Raw genomic sequence first — 21,616 nt, forward strand, 5'->3', positions numbered from 1 at the left:
TGAGACAGAATCTCCCTGAATTGCTTAGGGCTGCAGTAAGTTGCTGAGGCTGACCTTGAATTTGTAATCCTCTGCCTTAGCCTCCTCAGTTGCTAGGATTATAAGCATGTGCCACCAACGCCCAGCAGACTCAGTGAATCTTAGAGTAGAGAAAAATATGAGTTTGAGTCCTTTGATTTTTCACTTCTAAATTGAATTGGTCCAAATTCTGTCAACATTTTTTTTTTTTTTTTGGTTGTAGTGGACACAATACCATTATTTTATTTATTAATTTATTTTTAAATGGCGCTGAGGATTGAACCCAGTGCCTCACACATGCTGGGCAAGTGCTCTACTGGTGAGCCATAACCACAGCCCTCATCCATTTTTGTAAGTAGTTATTTTTCAAGTATTTATAAAATACAGTTATCAATTTATGTTTTTATTAGAGGCTAACAGTTATTAAAGGCCTGTTTTAGGCTTGGTTAACTGTTTATTATGCTATTTTCTTTAATCCTTACAGCAGCCTTTTATTGTGTCTCCATTTTACATGTGAGGAAGCAGAGCCTTAGAATGCTTAAATGAGTTGTTGTTACACAGCTAATAACATGGCAGAACTAGAATTCAAACTCAGGTCTGTCTCAATTCAGAGCTAGAGCTCTTCCCACTTGTTGTACTGTTTCTCTAGGTTAGCAGGGCATAGAAAGAACAAAAGTGGAATTAACATTAATCAGTAACTAGATGCATGATTGGTTCCTCATTAAATTTTTTTTTTTTTAATCTTAAAAGTGCATAGGGATAAAGAAGGCTCTTGTAATCTAGTGGAGGAGCCAGTACACACTTGTACATACTATCCCATCTTCTAGGATATGATAGTATATGATGGAATAAAGGTTATCAGTAGTTGTTAATAGGTGCTAATTACAAGAAATACATAAGTGTTTAGAATTTAGAGAACAAAACCCTCTTACATTTACTAAGATGCTGATAATAATTTTAAAAAACAGGGGATGGGGTTGTGGCTCAGCAGTAGAGTGCTCGCCTAGCACACGTGAGGTGATGGGTTTGATCCTCAGCACCACATAAAAATAAATAAAGGTATTGTGTCAACTACAACTTAAAAAAAATACACATAAAAAATAATTTAAAAAAACCTCTGAAAATTTGTGTTGGCAAGGATGTAGAGAAATTATGACCTTGTGTATTATTAGCAGCAACATAATGTGCAATTGCTATGCTTAACCACATGGAGGTTCCTCTCAAAATTGGAAATAAAATTACTATGTGATCCAGACATTTCATTTTAGGTATGTACCCCAAAGAAGTGGAAGCATGATCTTGTGGAGATATTTGTACACCCATGTTCCTAGCAGTGTTATTCACAGTAGCCAAAAGGTAGAAGCAACCCAAGTATCCATTGGTTGATGAATAGATGGACAAAATTCAGCATATACATGCAGTGAAATATTACTGAATCTTAAAAAGGAAGGAGAGTCTGGTACAACATGAATAAATCTTGAAGACACTATGCTAAGTGAAATAAAACAGTAATGAAAAGACAAATACTGTATGATTCCACTTTTATGAGATATCTAGAGTCAATTCAGAGAAGAAAATAGAATGGTCATTATTACCAAGGTCTCAGGGAGGGGAAAACGGGAAGTTGATTAACACCTGTAGAGTTTTTAGTTTTGCAAGTTAAAAGGTTAGGAGATTGTACTATTACCAACTTTCAAAACTATTATCAGCTAAATTATCATATTTCTTATAGGTACATGGTTATGAAAAGAACATGAACTAGATATTTTATTTTTACTATTGAAGTATTGCCAACACCTCTCAACGTAAATATTTCCTTATCTGGTGATCATTCAGAATGCTGGAGGGACAACACCAAATGAAATTTTCTGTGAACTTAAACTCTCAAATTTATCTAAAAGACAAGTATTGCATTGTATATAAATTGTGCCTTTTACTTCTTTTGCATACTCTTAGTAGGTAGTGCTTTATTGAGATGCTTTATCAGACTCTTTCTTTGAATTTAGGAAATACATCTTCAATTTCAAATTTACTTTTCTTTGAAAGAAAAACCATCTCTTTGAAAGATATGAAGAGGTATTTGGCTTCTGTAAGGTAGATCATGTAGCTGTCTCAAAACATTTTAATAATGAATATTTGTGGTGTTTAGATAAGTTTCTTATGTGAAAATTAATGCAAGTTATAAAACTTTAACCCTTTCTTTATAGGTTGCAGATTTGGATGATGAATTTGCTGACTTGGTTTTAGGAGAATTTAGTGAAAATTTTGATTTGCTACCAGCTGAAAAGGTATTTATATTGTTCTATTACTTTGACAAAGTTTTTCTATTTCTAATTGGATGTAGTTTGATTTCTTTGTCTTAGATTTTTTTTTTATTTTGCATACTGTTAGAAAATCCTCTTTAAAAAAAAGGTAAATCGCTCTGAATATAGGTACTTAGACAATGCCAACAATGTACTGTTTCCAGATATATTTTGCAAAATTAGATTAAATCTTCTTTACTTATGTAGTTAGGATCAGCTAATTGTTAACCTTCCTCTATGATTTGACAAATTTTTTACTTTGCTTTATGAAACACAAAAGTATCAAATGAATGTTGCTTCCAAGTGGTAATCTGTAAAATGAAACCAAAGATGAGCCCAACAGATTCACTTAAACTGAGTCATACTTTTAAGTCATGTGAAGTTAAAGATAGGAAAAAAGAGTGGTCTCTTTTTCTTTTGAATGAGAAGCCACCATTTTTGAAAAATTTTATTTTGTATTTGAATGTTTAAACATGATATTTATTATGCTCCTTGTCATATAACATGATATCTATTTTTAGAGAGCTCACAATCTAAAGTAGAAAATTGCCCTACCAGTTTTCTTGTTATCAACACACTAATCTTTTCTTGAGTTTTGAGAATTAAATTATTTTTTTTTTTACTTTCTCATTTTCCTTTGGATTTAAAAAAAAATTTGTAGTTGTAGATGGACAGCATACCTTTATTTTATTTGTTTATTTTTATGTGGTGCTGAGGATCGAAGCCAGTGCCTCAGACATGCTAGGCAAGTGCTCTGTCACTGAGCTACAGCCCTAGCCCCTGGATTTTGTTTAATTTGGACCTTAATTTTGAAAAATTCTAACTCACATTTATATATTTTTATTTCTGACCAGTCCTCTGTTAGACTATCAAGGTTGAATCACAAGAATATCAATTTGTTTATTTAAGAAATATTTTTACACAACATCTATATCTTAAGCTTTTCTGGTTTCTGGGGACTTAATGGTATTTTTATGGGACTTACTGCATGCTTATTAGGGATTTTATATTTTAATGAACAAGAGGCAGGTAATAAATATGCAGCTGGACATGCCAGATCTTTACAATAATTATCATTATAAAGAAAAAGCCATAAATAATGGTGGAAGTATGGTAAAGAGTGCCACCGTTTTACATGGATGGTTTGGGAAGGCCTCTTATTTAGAGAAATTCTGGCAGAATCAGTATATGCTACACAAAGTTAATGCTTGTTTATATTTCTGCTTTGTAGCTACAGACTGCAATACACAGAGTAACAGTGGCTCAGGTGGCTGTGCCTGTTCTTTGTGGAAGTGCCCTGAAAAACAAAGGTGTACAGCCTTTATTAGATGCTATTACTATGTACTTGCCTTCACCTGAAGAGCGCAACTATGAATTTCTGTAAGTAGTAGTCTCATAGATTAAATTCCAAGTCTTGAAAACACAAATAGACCTCATCAGTGGTGAAGAATATCTTTGAACATAACATAACATAGAGCCATAGTAACTTTTATGTGAAAGGGACATTTGTCATCATCTCTTCTATTCCATGTTTATAAATGGAGCTAGGTTGTGGCTTTTCACTGTGTATGTGTTTAAGTGTTGACCTTGTCATCTTAGTTTAAAAAAAAAGTTTGTTAAATAATCAGTAGATACATTTATATATATCTAGACTTATGAATTTTTCATAAGTCATTGTTTTACTCCTGTTGCAGTTAACAGCATTATACTTAGGTAATAAATTCTCTAAAATCTGAGCGAGCATTATGCAGATGAGCAGAGAAGTGGGCTTTAATTTGCTAACTAGGACATTCATTCATTAATAACTTTTCTTTTTTATTGATTTTATTATTTTTTCATTAATAACTTTTCACATCTGTAAATTTGAAGGGCATAATGATAAAGTGATTGTGCATGGAATATGTATTGATGGATTTAAATCCCAGCTCTTCCAAGTTGCTTAACATCTCCATTTATAAAATCAAAGAACAGGATCTACATCCTAGGGTTCTATCAACTCAGTGAATTAGTGTTAAACACAAGAACAAACTGGTATATATAGTAAGTACTCTAGATTAGTATTTGTTAAATCGTAAGGAATAGGAGTAAGATTGAAGAACTCCTATAATAGAAATGTTTAATCTATTTTGAGTCATGTAGACTTCTTTGAGACTAATAAAAATGGTCTCACCTCAGAAAGATGTACCTATGTGCAAAATTTGGCAATTTGGGGAAAATTTGGACTTTCTAAAAACCCATCAATAAAGAATTTAAGAACATAATTCTGTAAGAACGTTGGCTATATAAACAAGTTCATGTATGTACTGTAGATATTTATGGTTATACAGGGAACAAAAAGTGAGGGAGAGTGAAAGCAATAATGGGAAAGAACCCATTTGTTCACCCTGTGTGGGCTTCTTGAGAATGGTATGATGTTCCCAGATATGCTTTTTGAAAGAGAGGTCTTAGCAAATAAATTATTTGCAAATAGAGGTAATATTTGGAAGAGAATTCACTATTTTTAGTTTTGAAGAATTAGTGGTAAGATCTCCATTAAATAATTTAGTCAGTGGAGGAAGAAAGGTACATCACATCATTACTTAATAGACATAGATAGCTCTACTCCAAGAATATGAGGGGTCTTTGGAAGACATTAAAATTAAATTTCTGCAGTGATTCTGGTTTGCTCTGTATAGATATGTGGGAAATATATTTTATAGACCTTTCTGTAATATCCTCTTTCTTTTATAGGCAGTGGTATAAGGGTGACTTATGCGCACTGGCATTTAAAGTTCTTCATGACAAGCAGAGAGGCCCAGTGGTTTTTATGCGTATTTACTCGGGAATGCTAAAGCCCCAGTTGGCCATCCATAATATTAATGGAAACTGCACGTAAGTAGAAGCTTAGGTTATTTTTCAAAACTGTACTCATTTCTTTAAAATTACTTGACTAACATAAATCATGGTTTTAAAGGGAGAGAATAAGTCGTCTGCTTTTGCCATTTGCTGACCAACATGTAGAAATCCCTTCATTGACTGCTGGTAACATCGCTTTGACTGTTGGGCTTAAACAGGTAAATGACCAAATGATTTCTCTAGAAAATAGTAGTTTAAATATTTAGTTACAAGTATTTTTTTTTTTTTAAAGAGAGGGAGAGAGAGAATTTTAATATTTTATTTTTTAGTTATCGGCGGACACAACATCTTTGTTGGTATGTGGTGCTGAGGATCGAACCCGGGCCGCACGCATGCCAGGCGAGCGCGCTACCGCTTGAGCCACATCCCCAGCCCCACAAGTATTTTTTAATAGCAAAAAATTTATAAAAAATCTAAATGTCTATCAGTAGAATAATGAATATTGTGGCATATTAATTAACATGGTTGACTATCATTCATTTGATAGAAAAGTAAATTATAGAAGGTAACAGGATGGATTATATACATATAAAGTTCACATCCAAGTAAAATATTCTATTTATGGATACATATATGTCTTAAGGTTGTTTAAATATTGCCTTTTTCCCATTGGGTTTTTACCTGTCTTGATCATACAGAAAATTAAATCTAACTTTATAATTAGATAATAACTAAAAGATAATTTGCTAATAAAGGCTCCATGTGGGCAAGGGTTTTTGTTTCTTTTGCTCACATTTCTACCACAGTCTGTAGATCAGTGATTGTGTATAGTAGACAGTATGAAGAAATTTTTAGGATGAATGGATAAAAATACTTGATTCTGATTATATTTTGGGTGGATTAAAACTAAGGACATTTCCTTTACGTGGATTAAGTCAGGTAGAGTTTTATCATTAAACTTTGTATCTGTCATTTGGATAATATTACTTTTAACATTTGGAATGCTTCATGATTGATTGCAAGTTCAGTATCCTTTAGTAAAAAATTCTCATAGTGTGGATATTAGATTTCTGGTATTAAAGTGTCCTGTGCTCCTTATTTGTATTTAAAGGAACTCTAAAGGTATTTTTGGAGTATTGTATCAGTAGGACTGTCCTTAATGAGAAGGAAACTGGCTTAGAACTTCATGATATAAAAGGTTAAAAGTGAAATTTTAGTTTTAAAGAGTAACTGGACTCTTAACTATGTAGACACTATCAATTATGGCTGGTCAATGGTATTCTGGTTAATTTTATAATTAATACGCAATTTTCTGTAAAAAAAAAATTCTTACTGATGTTAAAACACTGTAAGGGACCTCTACTTAACCTCTTTTTTTGTGATTGAAAATGTAGACAGGTACATTTATTTGTTAAAGAAATGGATTTTGAATATGAGGTGTGTGTTTGTGTGTGTGTTTTATTGTTTATTAAAATTTATTACTGCAATATTTTGGATAGAATTCTTATACCAGTTGAGTTTACTTATGAAAAGTTGTAATGAACTTTCTGAATTTATTTCTCCTAAGTTCTGATGAGAAAAGTCAAGATTTTTCTTATTAATGATTCTTAGTGGGAGATTAATGTTTTCCAAGAACCTGTTTCATTCCAGTTGTTCTGTTTTCTTGCAGACTGCCACTGGAGACACCATTGTCTCATCCAAATCCAGTGCATTAGCTGCAGCTCGTCAAGCCAAACGGGAGGGAGAAAAGAAGCATAATAGGGAAGCAGACAGACTTCTGTTGGCTGGAGTGGAAATTCCAGAACCTGTTTTCTTCTGTACCATAGAACCTCCATCAGTGGCTAAGCAGCCAGGTACAAATAGTCTTCATATATCAGTTAAATAGTGTTCTGATGACTTACATAAAATGGTTACAATATACCCTAAGGAAATGTCTTATGTGATTGAATTAGATTTTATTTGTACTTTTTTTCTTTTATCTTGTCCATTTTTTTCTTTTCATATTCTTCCTTGTTCTTGTGCTATCTGGGATTTCAAATAATTGTCCTTAGACCTTCCCTTCTAGTATATTAGATTAGATAGTAACTGATTCATAACTAATTCAGTTTCTTGTGTATAAAAGTGCTGTTTTACCTTATGTTCTAATCAATCTTTAGAACCCAGTGAAAATATTAATATTTACAATGGCTAATATTGCTTGGGCTTTTGAGAGTTACGTACTTTATTTGGCATATTAGCTAAAAATTCTTCAGTGGTTTCTTATTACTTATCACACAAACTCCTTAGTGTGAAATATAAAGCTCATGACTCCACCTATATAATTTCCAGTTAGATTGTCTTAATAATATCAAAGTTTATTTTTCTCTCTTGTGAAAGATTTGTTAGTCCCTTGGTTAGAGGATTGCTCCACAAATCCCCAGGGCACTCGGGCTCCAGTTTTTCTGCTCCACTGTCTGCATGCATAGTTCCTATGGTGGCTGGTAGAGCCATGGATATCATTGTGGAGCTTCTGAGAGCAGAAAAGAGTAAGAGGGAGGAACAAGCTATACCCACTTCCCTCTTAAGATTTCTTATATGGGGTTGGGGGTGTGGCTCAACTGGTAGCGCGCTCACCTGGCATGTGTGCGGCCCTGGTTCAATCCTCAGCACCACATACAAACAAAGATGTTGTGTCTGCCAAATACTAAAAAATAAATATTAAAATTCTCTCTCTCTCCCCCTCTCTCTCACTCCCTCTCACTTTCTCTTAAAAAAAAAAAAAAAAAAAAAAAAAGATTTCTTATATGTCATTGGCCAGCACTGATCTCAAGGGAGACTGATAAAGGTCTTAAGTAGGGAGCCACAGAGTGGAGTGGAAGGCTAGCAGTCTCTGCTATAGCCTTCTTGCCTGCCCTCATTTCCTAAAACTTTCTCCTTTTTATACCCTCTTTTTCCACTCAAACAAAAGTAAAAATAAAGTGAGTGCTTATGTCTTATGCTTCTTTGGTAAAGTAGATCTGATTTCCTAAAGATGTTATGTTCTTTTTGCATTGCTGTTTTTTTTTGTTTTGTTTTTTTGTGGTATTGGGGATTGAATCCAGGGATGCTGTACATCCTCAGCTTTTTTTATTTTTATTTTTTTCTTTTGAAATCTTTTAAAAATAATTTTGAGTAAAAATAATGATGAGTTAGTTTGTAGGACAAAAATAAGGAATATATTAGGAAGCCAGGTGCAGTTGCGCATGCCTGTAATCCCAGCAGCTCTGGAGGCTGAGGCAGGAGGATTGTGAGTTCAAAGCCACCCTCAGCAACTTAGCGAGGCCCTAAGCAACTCAGTGAGACCCTGTCTTTAAATAAAATATAAAAAAGGGCTGAGGATGTGGCTCAGTGATTAAGTGCCCCTGGTACCAAAAAAAAAAAAAAGAAAAGTGAAGAAAAATTGTGAGATGGCACCCTTATGATTGAAGTTTGTAAACACTGTGTGATCTCATTCTTTAAAGTTCATAGGTTCATCTAAAATCCTCTGAGATCATCATGGAAACAGAGAGCAGAATGTGGTTACGAGGGGCTGGGCAAGGGTAGAGCAGGGGAGGATGTTGGTCAAAGGGTATAGAATTTTGGTTAGACAGAAGAATAAATTCAAGACATCATTAGTATAGCATAGTTACTGAGTTAATAACAATATATTATATACTTGAAAATTCTAGCCCTTTTTATTTTGAGACAGGGTCTCACTAAGTTGCCTGAACTGGCCTCCCTCAGATCCTTCTGCCTCAGCCTTCTGAGTTGCTGTAATTACAAGAATGTACCACTGTACATGTGCTCGGCTATTTTCACATTAGGATGGTAACCCCTGCATGTATCTCCCTGTAAAATGCTTACTTTTTCTCTATGTCTGAAATCAAGTTGTGCTTCTTTATCAAGCTCTCGGTGAATTGCTGTATTAGACTAAGGACAGACCTTCTAGTTTTTTTTCCCTGGACTTATAGGATATAGAAAAATAAAAACTTTATTTCCTTCCCATATCTTCTGGAGGATTCAGTGGGAAAAGAAAGAGAAAATCCTAAGCCATGAAAGGGATTCAGTTCCTCACCTACCCAGGTGTAGTTCACATGAAAAAAATCTAAGTGTAGATTTAAGAAAGCCCCAAATATAGAAGGAAACTGGGTCTTTTTTGTCCAGGTGGTGAGGAAAAGCATTTAAATTAAGACAGGTATAGCAGCAACTATCCTGGTACCTTAAAATGCCCTCAGGCCAGTAGGTGTAGTGTGGACTCTGATGGAGAAGGATCATGTAATGAAGAATCCTGCTGGGCTGGGGTTGTGGCTCAGTGGTAGAGCGAGGCCCTGGATTCAATCTTCAGCACCACATATAAATAAATTTAAAAAAGGCATTGTGTCCAACTACACCTAAAAAAATAAGTTAAAAAAAAAAAAAGAATCCTGCCACTTGTTACATCGAAGTGGGCACACCTAGTTATTTCAGGATTGACCTGGTGTTTAAGGGATGGGTTGCCTGAAGAAAATAACGTATGAATTCTTTTAAATATATATGAAAGTAATTTTAAATTTCAAATGTAGTGTAAGGACCAGAACTTAAGTTTCAAGATTGCAGTTAAGTTGCTCCAGCCAATTTTATATCTAAGAACCCAAACCTTTAATTGCTTTAGGAGAAATAGTTTTGTGTCCAAAGAAGGTCTTATCAGTGGGCATTGGCTGGAAAGTCCTAGGCCCTGAGAGCCGGGGACTTCCTGGGACTCCCTGGGACTCCCTAACTTTATTTTAAGCAGATATACATGTTCCTTTTTCTGTGCTCCTGTTATATTTTCTCAATAGTCTTGTTATAGGACTCAGTACCGTTTGTTATAATACCATGTTTTCATCACAGTAAGCCCTCCAGAGGGTAAGTCTTTTTAACTACTTTTGAATGAATTTATTTTATAATAAAGTTTAAAACTACCTTTTCATTCCAAAAACCAGAGTCATACATAGTTATTGAGTATCTCTAGGTATTTAAAATATTATCTAAAATAATGCTTCTTAATCTTGAATGTGTATGCACATCTCTTTGGGATTCTTGTTAAAATGTAGACTCTGACTCAGTAGGTTAAACCTCAGTCTGCATTTCCCTCAGTCTCTAGGAGATGCCAGCGTTGCTGGCCCTTAGGTCCTACTTTCCAGTGTCAAGGGTCTAAAAGCATTTTCTAGATGGGGTGAGGTTGTAGCTCAGTGGTAGAGGGCTTCCCTAGCATATGTGAGGCACTGGGTTTGATTCTCAGCACCACATAAAAATAAATAAATAAAATAGAGTTATTGTGTCCATCTACAGCTAAAAATTTGAAAAAAGAAATTAACATGATCCACATATGTAACTCAAAATTTCTTACAGCTGAATAAAATATTAGTTTTAATAATAAACTTCATTTAATCCAGTATATCAAATACAGATTGAGCTTCCCTAACCTGAGAATCCAAAGTACTCTGAAATCTAACTCTTCTGGTTCCAAGTATTTCAGACAAGGGATATTCAATCTGTATTTTTATCATTTCAATATGAAACCAATATTTTAAAAAAGTATTGATATTTTACATTCTCTTTTGTATTAATTTTTATAAACTGGTATGCATTTTACATTTGTTACAGCATCTACTAGTTCAGACTAATAATACAAATGGCTAGTGACTTTTGTTCATATAGTACAGGTCTAGAAGTCCTGTTTTATATACCCAAGAACACTTTGAATGTGTGACTGATAGATTAGCTCATTAATCTGTAGCTTAGTTTTTTATTTTTGTTTTTTTTTTTTTTTTGTCTCAGCTATACTTTAAAGAAATAAAGAAAATAAAGTTCTTTTATAAAGAAGAAGTATCAATTGTATTATTGGTTGTATTAAAATATCACTTCACATTAGATACCGTGTTTAATGCAGATAGTATTTCTCCTGTGGTTATGATAAATATATTTCTCCTGTGGTTATGATAAATCATCATGGAGGGATCATATCAGTATCTGGTTATTCATGATTTAATTTTGTTTTTTGCTAGGTTCTTATTATTGCCACTCTTCTGAAGTCATTTTGCATTTTTTTCAGCTCCTAGATTGATCTTTGTAAAATATAATCAGATAATGTCAAGTGTCCCCTTTAAGTGCTTCCAGTGACTTCATAGTGTAAACCCAAACTTCTCACCGTGGTCTGTAAGACCTTTTATGATATGATTCCTGCCACACATCTTCCTTTCACTGATACTACTCTTCATTTTACCCACATATCTTTGGTTGTCAGCCTTCTTGCTGCTTTTTTTAAACATTAAATCATTCTTCGCACCACCATTCCCTCTATCTAGAATTCTTCTTCTTTTTTTTTTTAATATTTATTTAGTTGTAGATGAACATACAGTATCTTTATTTATTTTTATGTGGTGCCGAGAATTGAACCCAGTGCCTCACACATGCGAGGCAAGCACTTTACCATTGAACTACAGCCCTAGCTCCCCCTTTTTTTTTTACATAAAGATTTTGCTTATAGCTTGCTGTTTTGTTTTTTGTCTTTACTTAAATTATCCTGGAGATGCCTTCCCAGATTATCCAGTGTCAAATAGCCTTCCCTCACTATTATATCTCTTTGGTTTATTTTCTACAAAACATTTTTGGCAGTTTGAAAATTCCCTTGTTCAACAAGTTTCCCCATTAGAACATACAGTAATTATATATAAAAAAATGCAATATAAAGATAACAGTTGTTTATCCCCTAGATTTGGATCGTGCATTGAAATGCCTTCAGCGTGAAGATCCCAGTTTGAAAGTAAGGCTAGATCCTGACTCTGGACAAGTATGTACATTATTACTTAACCCCAGAAGTGCTTCAGTGAGTGTGTGTGCACATGTGTGCATGTATCTAGAATGTTGATTGATCTGTGCTCCTGAAAAAAATAGCTTTTTTTATTTGTAATATAAAATTCCGATTATTTATGTTGATTATTAAGCTGAATAAACAAATTCTCCTTAATTCCCTATGTATAAACTGCATTTTTTGACCTTCCATCAAACCGCATTCTGTGAAATTTCAAGTAAAGTTTAACTTTTAGGGCAAAGCCTTGAGCCTCTTACACTAAGAGTTTTTTACTAGGGGGTCTGGAAGGTGCTTTAATGACACTAGCACATGTAAAATGGATAGGAATGTCAGATACAGTCTGATAACTTGGGAGGACATAGATTCTAAAGTAGGTGCTGATATGACACTGAAAAGTAGGTGTTCCTGATTTATTAAGAAAAAATTAAATAACTTTCTGCACCTCTTTTTAGGAGGGCAGAGCAAAATTTATGTGAGGTAATTCCTTTAAATATTATAAATTTGTCTTTAAAAAGAATAAATTGATTTAATCCAGAAAATATGGAATATTTCATGTTCCCTCATACCAGGTAAAAGAAGTGGTCATTTAAATTGATCCTAAAGACCACAATAACAGTAACTAAAACAGAAAATTTTATTCAAAAAACAGTTTATCTAAAAGATGGTAAATAATTTTTTTTTTTTTTAAATAGCAGATAATGTGCAGTGTATGAAGTAAAGAATTAAAGTCCCCCTCTCTGTCCCTTCATCCCATTTTACACAGGAAATCACTGTGGAAACTTGATGAATGCCTTTCCACTCTTTGTTCCCAAGTATCTCTTTTATAACTGGGCTATATTATTCAGCACAGTATAATTTTTTCCAAATATATATGTACAAATACATATTACTCATTCTGTTTGTATTTATACACAACTTGCTTTTTTCCTAAGTAATTTGCTTTTTAACTTTGTATTAAAAAATAGCAATTATATACCAACCAGTCCTTTTTAAAAAAAAAAAAAAAATTGGATTACAGTTTTACTATAATGAAAGGATACAAATTAGAACCAGCCAAAGGAAGAAGACACATGGAGCGAGTCTGGGAGGGTTCTAAATGCAAAGTGTTCTTCATCCTTCATCCTCAGGAACATGTTATCCTTTTGGCTGAGTATTGCCAAACAAAGATGCTCACCCAAGAATTGTGTGTTCAGAATTTTTATTAGAACTTGATACATACTGCCTTTCTGGTTGACCTTTAGTGTCTAGGCCTCCTATAGTTTTGAGCTAATAGTTTAGTCTCTAGTTTTTCTAAAAGGTAGAGTTGTTAGTATGGGTTCATTCCAAAGTCCACATCATAAATCACATTATTAGACTGTCTGATGGGCTAACCCACGAGATATTTCTATAAGGTAGGACTTTCCAAAGGCTACCTCCCAGTAGCCAAGATCAAAGGCCAAGTCTCTCTGGGTGTAGTACACAAATGGCATATGAACAAAAGCAAATACATACATCTTGCAATGTGTTTTTTCTTATTCACAAAAGACTTTCTTTATGTGTAACTTTCATTGTTGAGAAGAAATGATTACTTCATTGATTTTGATGCCAGTTTGGTTGTTCTAACAAGGACCCAAAAAAATATTAATTCAGAAAAGTGAAAGTTTCTCTGTCACATGAAGATTCAAATGAGTTTGCAGGTTTTGACTGTTCATAAAACTGTAAGGTACCTAGGATGGTTGGAAAATGTTTTGGGAGAAGGCTGTCTTCTCTGTTCACTTGGTATTGCCCTCAGCCAGTTTCAGCACAGTTGCCTACTTCATTGATTAGAAAAAGGGCTTTACCCTCCTCTTAAAGGCATAGTCCAGGAGTTATAAATATTATTTGCACTCATGTTCCATTGACTAGAGCTTAGCTTTGTTGTCAGGAAGTGCAGTTCTAGTTAGATGCAACCAACTCAGATTATAATTGAACTGTCATGGAAGGAGAGAATAACCAAGTGATTTGATTTATTATTCTAGTCAGAAAAGTAAAAAAACTTTTGATGTAGGAGCCTGCCCCCCCACTAAAGAAATTGCAAAGGAAACTGAGTTTATAATTGATGAAAAATTACTTAAATACATTAGTAATCATACTTTTATATAATATTTTACAATACATATCCTTTTTCCCTTGTCATCCCAGACTATCCTATGTGGTATGGGGGAATTACATATTGAGATTATTCATGACCGGATCAAGAGGGAATATGGCCTAGAGACCTATCTAGGGCCTCTCCAGGTGGCATACCGAGAGACCATCCTAAATTCAGTTCGTGCCACAGGTAAAAAATAAAAGATTTAGGTCTTGATGCTTTTATTTTCTCCTCTTTCTCTTGCTTAATATAGGGTTCATAGTCACTACTGTCTTCCACAGTTTTAATGTATATAGATCTTTTCATTTGTTTTAAACAGACTGTCCTGTGTCATTACCATAGACAACATCTACTGGATGAGCCACTCATCAAACTGATGTGCTGTTCAGTGGTCATAGGGTATGATAAGGCAGTGAAATGGGTGGCTTATCCCAATCTTCAGCACCAAACAAGTATAAGAATTTGAAGTCAGTGTGTTATTTTTACTCTAAAAGTGAAGGGAAAGTCAATTCTACTTTAATAAATATGGAAATCTTTTACTGATAATATTCTTGAGAAAGTATAGTTTTTATATTTTTCATCTGAAATGTGAGAACTCATGGCTTTTCTACATATAATTTCAGATTAGTTCCTTTAAGCAAAATAACAAAATTATTATTGCTACTCAACCCCAAGGGAAAACATAGGTTTGTGAAATAATGTAGAAAAAAGATGTTCAGTATAACCAGGTACTTTTAAGTACCTCAATAATTTGTGAAGGCTGGGCATGGTGGTGACTCTTATAATCCCAGCTATTCAGGAGGTTGAGGCAGAAAGATCAAAAGTTCAAGGGCAGCATCAGCAACTTTGTGAAACCCTGTCTCAAAATAAAAAATAAAAAGGGTTAGCGTGCTAAAGCACCTCTGAGTTTAATCCCTAGTTACAATAAATAAATTAATAATGAAATGTCTAGGTGATTGTATTTCACTAAAGTTTAAAAAATTAAACTATAGGAACAAATGATGCAAGAGTTCTGTTTTTGGACTGTATACCTGGAACAAACAAATAATACCCTTAGAATGTCTGACCTAGTTAGAATGTAACAAATTTCCAGAGACCAAAAGGAAGAGGAAACAGATATCGAATCTGTTATCATCTGTAACCCAACAGTGGAGAATCACATCCTGATAGAAAGAGTTAACAATGAAAAATGTCCACAAGAGCATAGAGCAAGGAAACATGGTTGTCTCTGAAGATAGCCGCAAAATTTTTGAGAATTTTTAATTATAGGCTTCTGATATGGCTTTTTAGTCTAATTTACAGTATCAATATGACCTAAAAACTCCGAAAGGAATTTAGTGTTAAGTGTTCATTGTTTGGTAGCATCCCAGGGAAAAATCAAAAAAACCTCTCCAGAGAATGGTAGGTCTTCAACCCAGGCCTCAAATTCCCACAGATAAAGGACTATAAACTCAGATTTTCTTTCCTTTTTTTTTTTTTTTTAAATCATGAAACTGAGAAAAAGCTCAATGAGGAAAAAAAAAAAAGGGCAGTAAAAATAACAAAACGTCAGTCAGACCTGCTAAGACTTTGGATATTGGAATTAACAGATGGGAAATACAAAATTTATTTATTTTTTTTGTGAAATAAAAAGGGGTAGGAAGTATTAATAAGGAGCAAGTTACTATCAAAAATAAGCAGGCAGTGGAACATTGTGATATGGGAAGAAGAAATGTTCAAAAAACTAGTGGTGGGAGCATATTACATTATGATTTCGAGCTTGGGTCACTGTGCTACATGATTCACTTAAATACCTCATAGTTTTTGTTTTAGTTAAATATTTGAGTTTGGTAATAGCTGTTGGCTGTTGAGTTTTGTAATAGCTGTTGGTTGAGTTTGGTAATAGCTGTTTTTAGTTTTATAAAAAACATTTTTACTTATTTTTTGGGGAAGGAAATCATAAACAATAAGTACATAAAATATTGATGAAAGAATATATGATATTGAACAGTTTATAGGTAGGCAGTATTAAAAGTTTTCATTAGCTAGCCTTTTGCATTCTTTAATTTTTTATCATTTCATTATTACATTTTAATAAATGCTTTTAATTTAAAGAATTTCTATCTCAAAAGATATTTGGGAAGTTTGAAAGTATAATATCATGTGCCTCAACATATTTTCGCACTAAGGCATTATTAGCAGGTGGTTCAGAGCAGGTTTTTAACGGTGGTAAATATGGAAGAAGAGGCTTTGTATCTGGTAGAACTATTTACCCAGATCATTATTTTTTAATAGTATTTATGGTATTTAGTACCATTATTAAATCTCTCCTACTTTATCTTCTTTGAGACTGTGAGCTTACTGATTGTAATTCTGCCAATTATAACACCTTAATACCTTTCCAGAACAATTCTCTGAGATCATGTTCAATTTGTTTTTAGATACCTTAGATAGAATTTTAGGAGACAAACGGCATCTTGTGACTGTAGAACTAGAGGCAAGGCCAACTGAAAAGCCATCTGTTGTGCCAGTGATTGAGTATGGTGAAAGTGTCAGTGAAGACCTTTTGAAGGCCTCCCAAGAGGCCATTGAAAATGGAATTCACAGTGCATGCCTTCAAGGTAAGATACTTCAGTGAAGGTAAGCATATAGTATTCCACCTGACCATTTAGTCATCCTTTTTCTTTTTTCTTTCTTTTATTTATTTTTTTCACTTCTCTTTCTGGTGCTGGGGATGTAACCAGGGTCTTGCACATGCTAAGTATATAAGGTACCACTGAATTATACTCCCAGCCTCCTAATCATTGCTTCTGTTAGATTATTTTAGTTTTTTCCTAATTTCACTAGTGTTTTCTGTTTCTTTGCACTTCTGTTCCTCCTCACTACATATGGAGTACTAATACAGTTTTCCCTCTTTGTATAGGACCATTGCTTGGATCCCCCATTCAAGATGTGGTAATTACTTTACATTTGCTGGTAATTCATCCTGGTACCTCCACAACTATGATTTCTGCCTGTGTTTCAAGATGTGTACAGAAGGTATAGACTGTCTTAATCCTTTTGCTTTAACTTGATTACTTAGTGTACCACTGATCTGGCTGGCAGCTGTGCTTACAGAACCTGCCCTTCTGTTCTTTCCTCTGAGTCTTAAAGTTAATAGGTGTTGTTATGGAGAATTTTTGGTTTCTAAATCATAAGTTTTATTTGAAAGAGGAGCTTAGAAATTACCAGTAACACAGATTGGAATTAAAATATTCTCTTGATTTTTGGGAAAGAGATAAATTTCCTTAAGTGGCATTCTGTGCTTTTCCATCCCTGATATGAGCCTTTAGAGACAAGCTGGTTGGTAGGTTTGTATAGAGGACAGATGTGGGGTTAATTCAGTTTGGATGATAATCCAAAGGACACTGAAGATCAATATTGATTCCCTCCAATTTTACAGTTCATGTTTATTCAAATTAGATTGCTCTCATCAAGAAACCAGAAAAGTCCTACTGAATAACACATTTAGGATGTGTTCCCTTCTTAAAGCATCAAGCCTGTGGCCTTGGTATGGTTATCTGGAGCAATGTCCTTGAGTGTTACAGATCCTCTTCGTCTTGCCTCAGTGACCCACCAGAGCTGGATCAATAGGAGTGTGGTGTACTGAATGCTGATCTTGTGTGTTCATTCTAAAAGTTGACTGTTTTTCAGACCTCATTTTCTGTGTTTTTTATATTTGGTACTGGGGATTGAACCCAAGGGTGTTTAACCACTGGGCCGTATCCCCAGCCCTTTTTATTTTGAGACAGGGTCTCGCTGAATTGCTTAGGGCCTCAGCAAGTTGGTGAGGCTGGTTTTGACCTTGTGATTTTCTTGCCTCAGGCTCCTAAGCCACTGGGATTACAGGTGTGCACCACTGCACCAGGTTCTCTGTACAGTTTTATTTGCGTCCATACTTATAAACACTCCAAGTTCCTGACTTAAGAAGGCTGAGCTTACTGTTTTTTTTTCATGAGTTCAAATTTGTGGGGTATTTTTTGATTTGGGGATTGAACCCAGGGCCTCATGCTTGCTAATAAGCATATACTTTACCATTGAGTAACACCCCTATACCCTAAATTCATACTTCTTAAAAAGCTTTTTTTTTTTTTTGACATTTTACATTTTATTCAATTTTGAATATGTATTCTTATTTTCATTAAGAATGTCAATAGAAATAAGAGGCAACATCATCTGGTTTTCAAGCTTAGTTCTTCACTATTTCAGTCACTTTGTAAACCATTCTAATTCTAGAAAAAACATCCTCCTTAAAATCTGTTCTTAAAAGGCAACAAAATGAACAAATAATGGTTTAGTTATTACAAAGCTAAGCCATTCTTTTTTAAATATTTATTTGTTTTACTGATTTTATATATTTTTTAAATACACGACAGTGGAATTCTTTACTGTTCTCATTACACATACAGAGTACAATTTTTCATATCTTTGTATATAGTGTATGTTCACATCAATTCATGCCTTAAAAAGCTTTTTGATTTTAAAAAGAAAAAGCTATGCTTAGAAATTTTTTTTTTTCTTTTTTTGGAGGGTGTCACCAGGGATTGAACCCAGCCATACTTAACCACTGAGTTATATCCCTAGCCCTTTTTAAAATATTTTATTTAGAGATATGGTCTCACTAAGTTGCTCAGGGCCTTGCTATGTTGCTGAGGCTGGCTCAGCCTCAGCCTCCTGGGCCACTGGGATTACAGGTGTGTGCTACCGCACCTGGCAAGACTAAATATTGTTCACTTAAGAGTAAGAAATATCACTTGCAGTCATGATTTTATTGTTGAGAACATTTATCTTCAAGTAAATTTTAAAGTTCTCCTTAAATTAATACTGAAATAACAGTAATTAAAAAGATGCATGTTCCTAAATTAACCCTATTATATTGTCCTTTAAAATGTAATATGTTTTTAAAAAAAGAGATTCAAGTATTTCTGATTAGCCTTTTTATACTGGAAAATGAGAATTAATTTATAGAGCATACATTTAGATGTAATTTATTAACTAGAGAAATCTTTCTATTGAAGTTTTCCTACCATGTTAATCTTCTAGTAAAAGACTGCTTATGAGAAGTTAATGGTGCTTCATAGTTATTGAGCCATCTATAGTGTGCTTATAGTTCACTGGTCATGAAGACACAAATAGGACAATTTTATTATTTCTCCATCCAAAGGAACTTGTGATTTAGTAAGGGAAATAAGTATGCCAGATAGCCAAAGTATTATAATAGGTTGAATACCATAAAAACTGAGGAGGAGAGAATTAAGGAGACTTTTTAGAAAGAACATAGTATCTGAGCAATGTTGATTTGGAAGGATTTGGACACAGAGGGGATTTCAGACAGAGAGAAAAGCATTCCTTTAGGTAATGTAACAGATGAAGGGAGGAGTAGTGCAAACACAGTGTTGGAAAAGTAAAATGAGGTCACTGTAGAGAAACCTTTATATGCTGTATTAAGGAGTTTGAACTCTCTTCTGAGAATAGTTGTGAATAATATGTTTGAAGATAGAATTATAATTAGAGTACAGAAGGGATTGAAATAAGGAAGAGATTATCTAGGTCAGGAAGTAGATGAGGTGTGAATTAGGATACCAGCAATGGGAAAGGAATTGTTAACAGCTTACTGGGAAAAGGAAGTAGAAGATGCATGTCCAGTGGGGGCTATGGTGCACACCTGTAATCCTGGTGGCTTGGTTGGCTAAGACAGGAGGATCACAAGTTCAAAGCAAGCTTCAACAACTTAGTGAAGGTGGTAAGCAACTCAGTGAAACCCTGTCTCTAAATAAAATACAAAAAAAGGCCTGGTGATGTGGCTTAGTGGTTAAGTGTCCTGAGTTCAATGCCCAGTACCAAATTAAAAAAAAAAAAAAAAAAAAAAGCATGTCCAGTTGATCAGGAATCTGGTGATGTCATCAGCAGAAATGGACAAGCTGCATACTGTAATCCCAATGGCTCAAGAGGCTGAGGAAGGAGGATCACAAGTTCAAAGCCAAACTCAGCAATTTAGTGAGGCCCTAAGCAACTCAGCAAGACCCTGTCTCTAAATAAAGTAAAAGAAAGGTCTGGGGATATGGCTCAGCTGTTAAGCACCCTTGGGTTCAATCCCCAGTATCAAAAAACAAAAAAGAAACAGGGACAAGCAGAGGAGTATTTAGAGAAGAAAATGACCTGAGTTTGGGGTACATGGAGAAGCTTCAGACACTATTCCAAAGCTGGCCACTGGAGCAGACTGTGTACTGGCAAGTATTTTTGTGGAAGCTGTGCAGAAGGTGCTTTTAAGTTCTGCAATTAGGTAATACTGTTAAGGAAAAGACTCTGAAGGAGAAAGAGAACTGAGAAGAGTTTCATGGGCACAGTATGTCCCCTTTAGTTATAGAGTTGTCTTTAGTTTTAACCTATTTCTTCTTTTCACTTTTTCCTGCTACATCCTTTTATCCTGAAGGACATTTTCTTTATGTGGTACTGAGGCTCAAACCCAGTGCCTCAGGTGTGCAAGGCAAGTGCTCTACCACTTAGCTACAGCCCCTGAAAGACATTTTCATTTTCCATGTTTTTTCTTTATGTGCTTGTTCTTCTTGATCTTTGAAGTCTTTTTTTATTTTTTTTTTTGGTACCAGGGATTGAACTCAGGGGCACTTGACCACTGAGCCACATACCCCAGCCCTATTTTGTATTTTATTTAGACAGGTTCTCACTGATTTGCTTAGGCTGGCTTTGAACTTAAGATCCTTCAGCCTCACTATCCCAAGCCACTGGGATTACAGGCATGCACCACTATGCCTGGGTTGGCCTTTGAAGTCTTAAGATTCTGAACAAAGTGTTATACAAGAAAGGGATCATTTAAAATGATAATGTTTCTATTATCTGTGTTAAATTTCTTGTATTGCTTTTTTAAGCTCTCCTTTATTTGCCCTCCTTGATTGCCCTCTCTGGCATGTGGCTACTAGTATGTATAAGCAAATACTGAAGTCCTTGACTTATAAAACATGATCTCTATGGATAGAGAGTTAAAGCAGGCAGGTTTGCTAGAGCCCTTGGTTTAAGAGTATGAGCAATATTTCATTTTTTATGAATCTTCCTTTCTTCTTTAGCAGAAACTTGATTTCCAGTTTATGAAAGAGGGGTTAACATTCCTTAATCTCTTTAGGCTCTGAAGAAAGCCGACAAGCAAGTTTTAGAGCCCCTGATGAATCTTGAGGTTACAGTGATTAGAGAATACCTCAGCCCTGTCCTGGCAGATTTAGCACAAAGGAGAGGGAACATTCAAGAAATCCAGACTCGCCAGGACAACAAAGTTGTTATTGCATTTGTTCCCTTAGCAGAAATTATGGTAAGTACTTTTAAAAAAAATATAGATGTGTTCACCAAGTAAAAAAAAAACAGTACTTTGATTTAGAGAATGCTTGTTAAGTTTCAACCATCAGAACTGGGTAGGACTGGGGCTGGGGCTGGGGCTCAGTGGTAGAGCGCTTGCCTAGCACGTGTGAGGCACTGGGTTCGATCCTCAGCACC

At 34.6% G+C, this 21,616-nt stretch overlaps 1 protein-coding gene across 6 annotated transcripts in view; it reads left to right on the forward strand.

Moving 5' to 3' along the window:
- The window catches only part of Gfm2 (GTP dependent ribosome recycling factor mitochondrial 2), a 63,300-nt gene that overhangs the window by 25,100 nt on the left and 16,584 nt on the right, over nucleotides 1-21,616 (forward strand). For all 6 annotated transcript variants that reach the window (XM_078043458.1, XM_078043466.1, XM_005328950.5 and 3 more), the window contains 10 exons: nucleotides 2,226-2,306; nucleotides 3,553-3,701; nucleotides 5,052-5,192; nucleotides 5,275-5,374; nucleotides 6,826-7,009; nucleotides 11,888-11,964; nucleotides 14,146-14,284; nucleotides 16,516-16,695; nucleotides 16,998-17,113; nucleotides 21,252-21,434. In XM_078043458.1, the coding sequence (XP_077899584.1) occupies nucleotides 2,226-2,306; nucleotides 3,553-3,701; nucleotides 5,052-5,192; nucleotides 5,275-5,374; nucleotides 6,826-7,009; nucleotides 11,888-11,964; nucleotides 14,146-14,284; nucleotides 16,516-16,695; nucleotides 16,998-17,113; nucleotides 21,252-21,434 (1,350 nt within the window). The remainder of the gene's footprint in view (nucleotides 1-2,225; nucleotides 2,307-3,552; nucleotides 3,702-5,051; nucleotides 5,193-5,274; nucleotides 5,375-6,825; nucleotides 7,010-11,887; nucleotides 11,965-14,145; nucleotides 14,285-16,515; nucleotides 16,696-16,997; nucleotides 17,114-21,251; nucleotides 21,435-21,616) is intronic.

This window comes from Ictidomys tridecemlineatus, chromosome 1, assembly GCF_052094955.1.
Source record: "Ictidomys tridecemlineatus isolate mIctTri1 chromosome 1, mIctTri1.hap1, whole genome shotgun sequence".
Lineage (NCBI taxonomy): Eukaryota > Metazoa > Chordata > Mammalia > Rodentia > Sciuridae > Ictidomys > Ictidomys tridecemlineatus.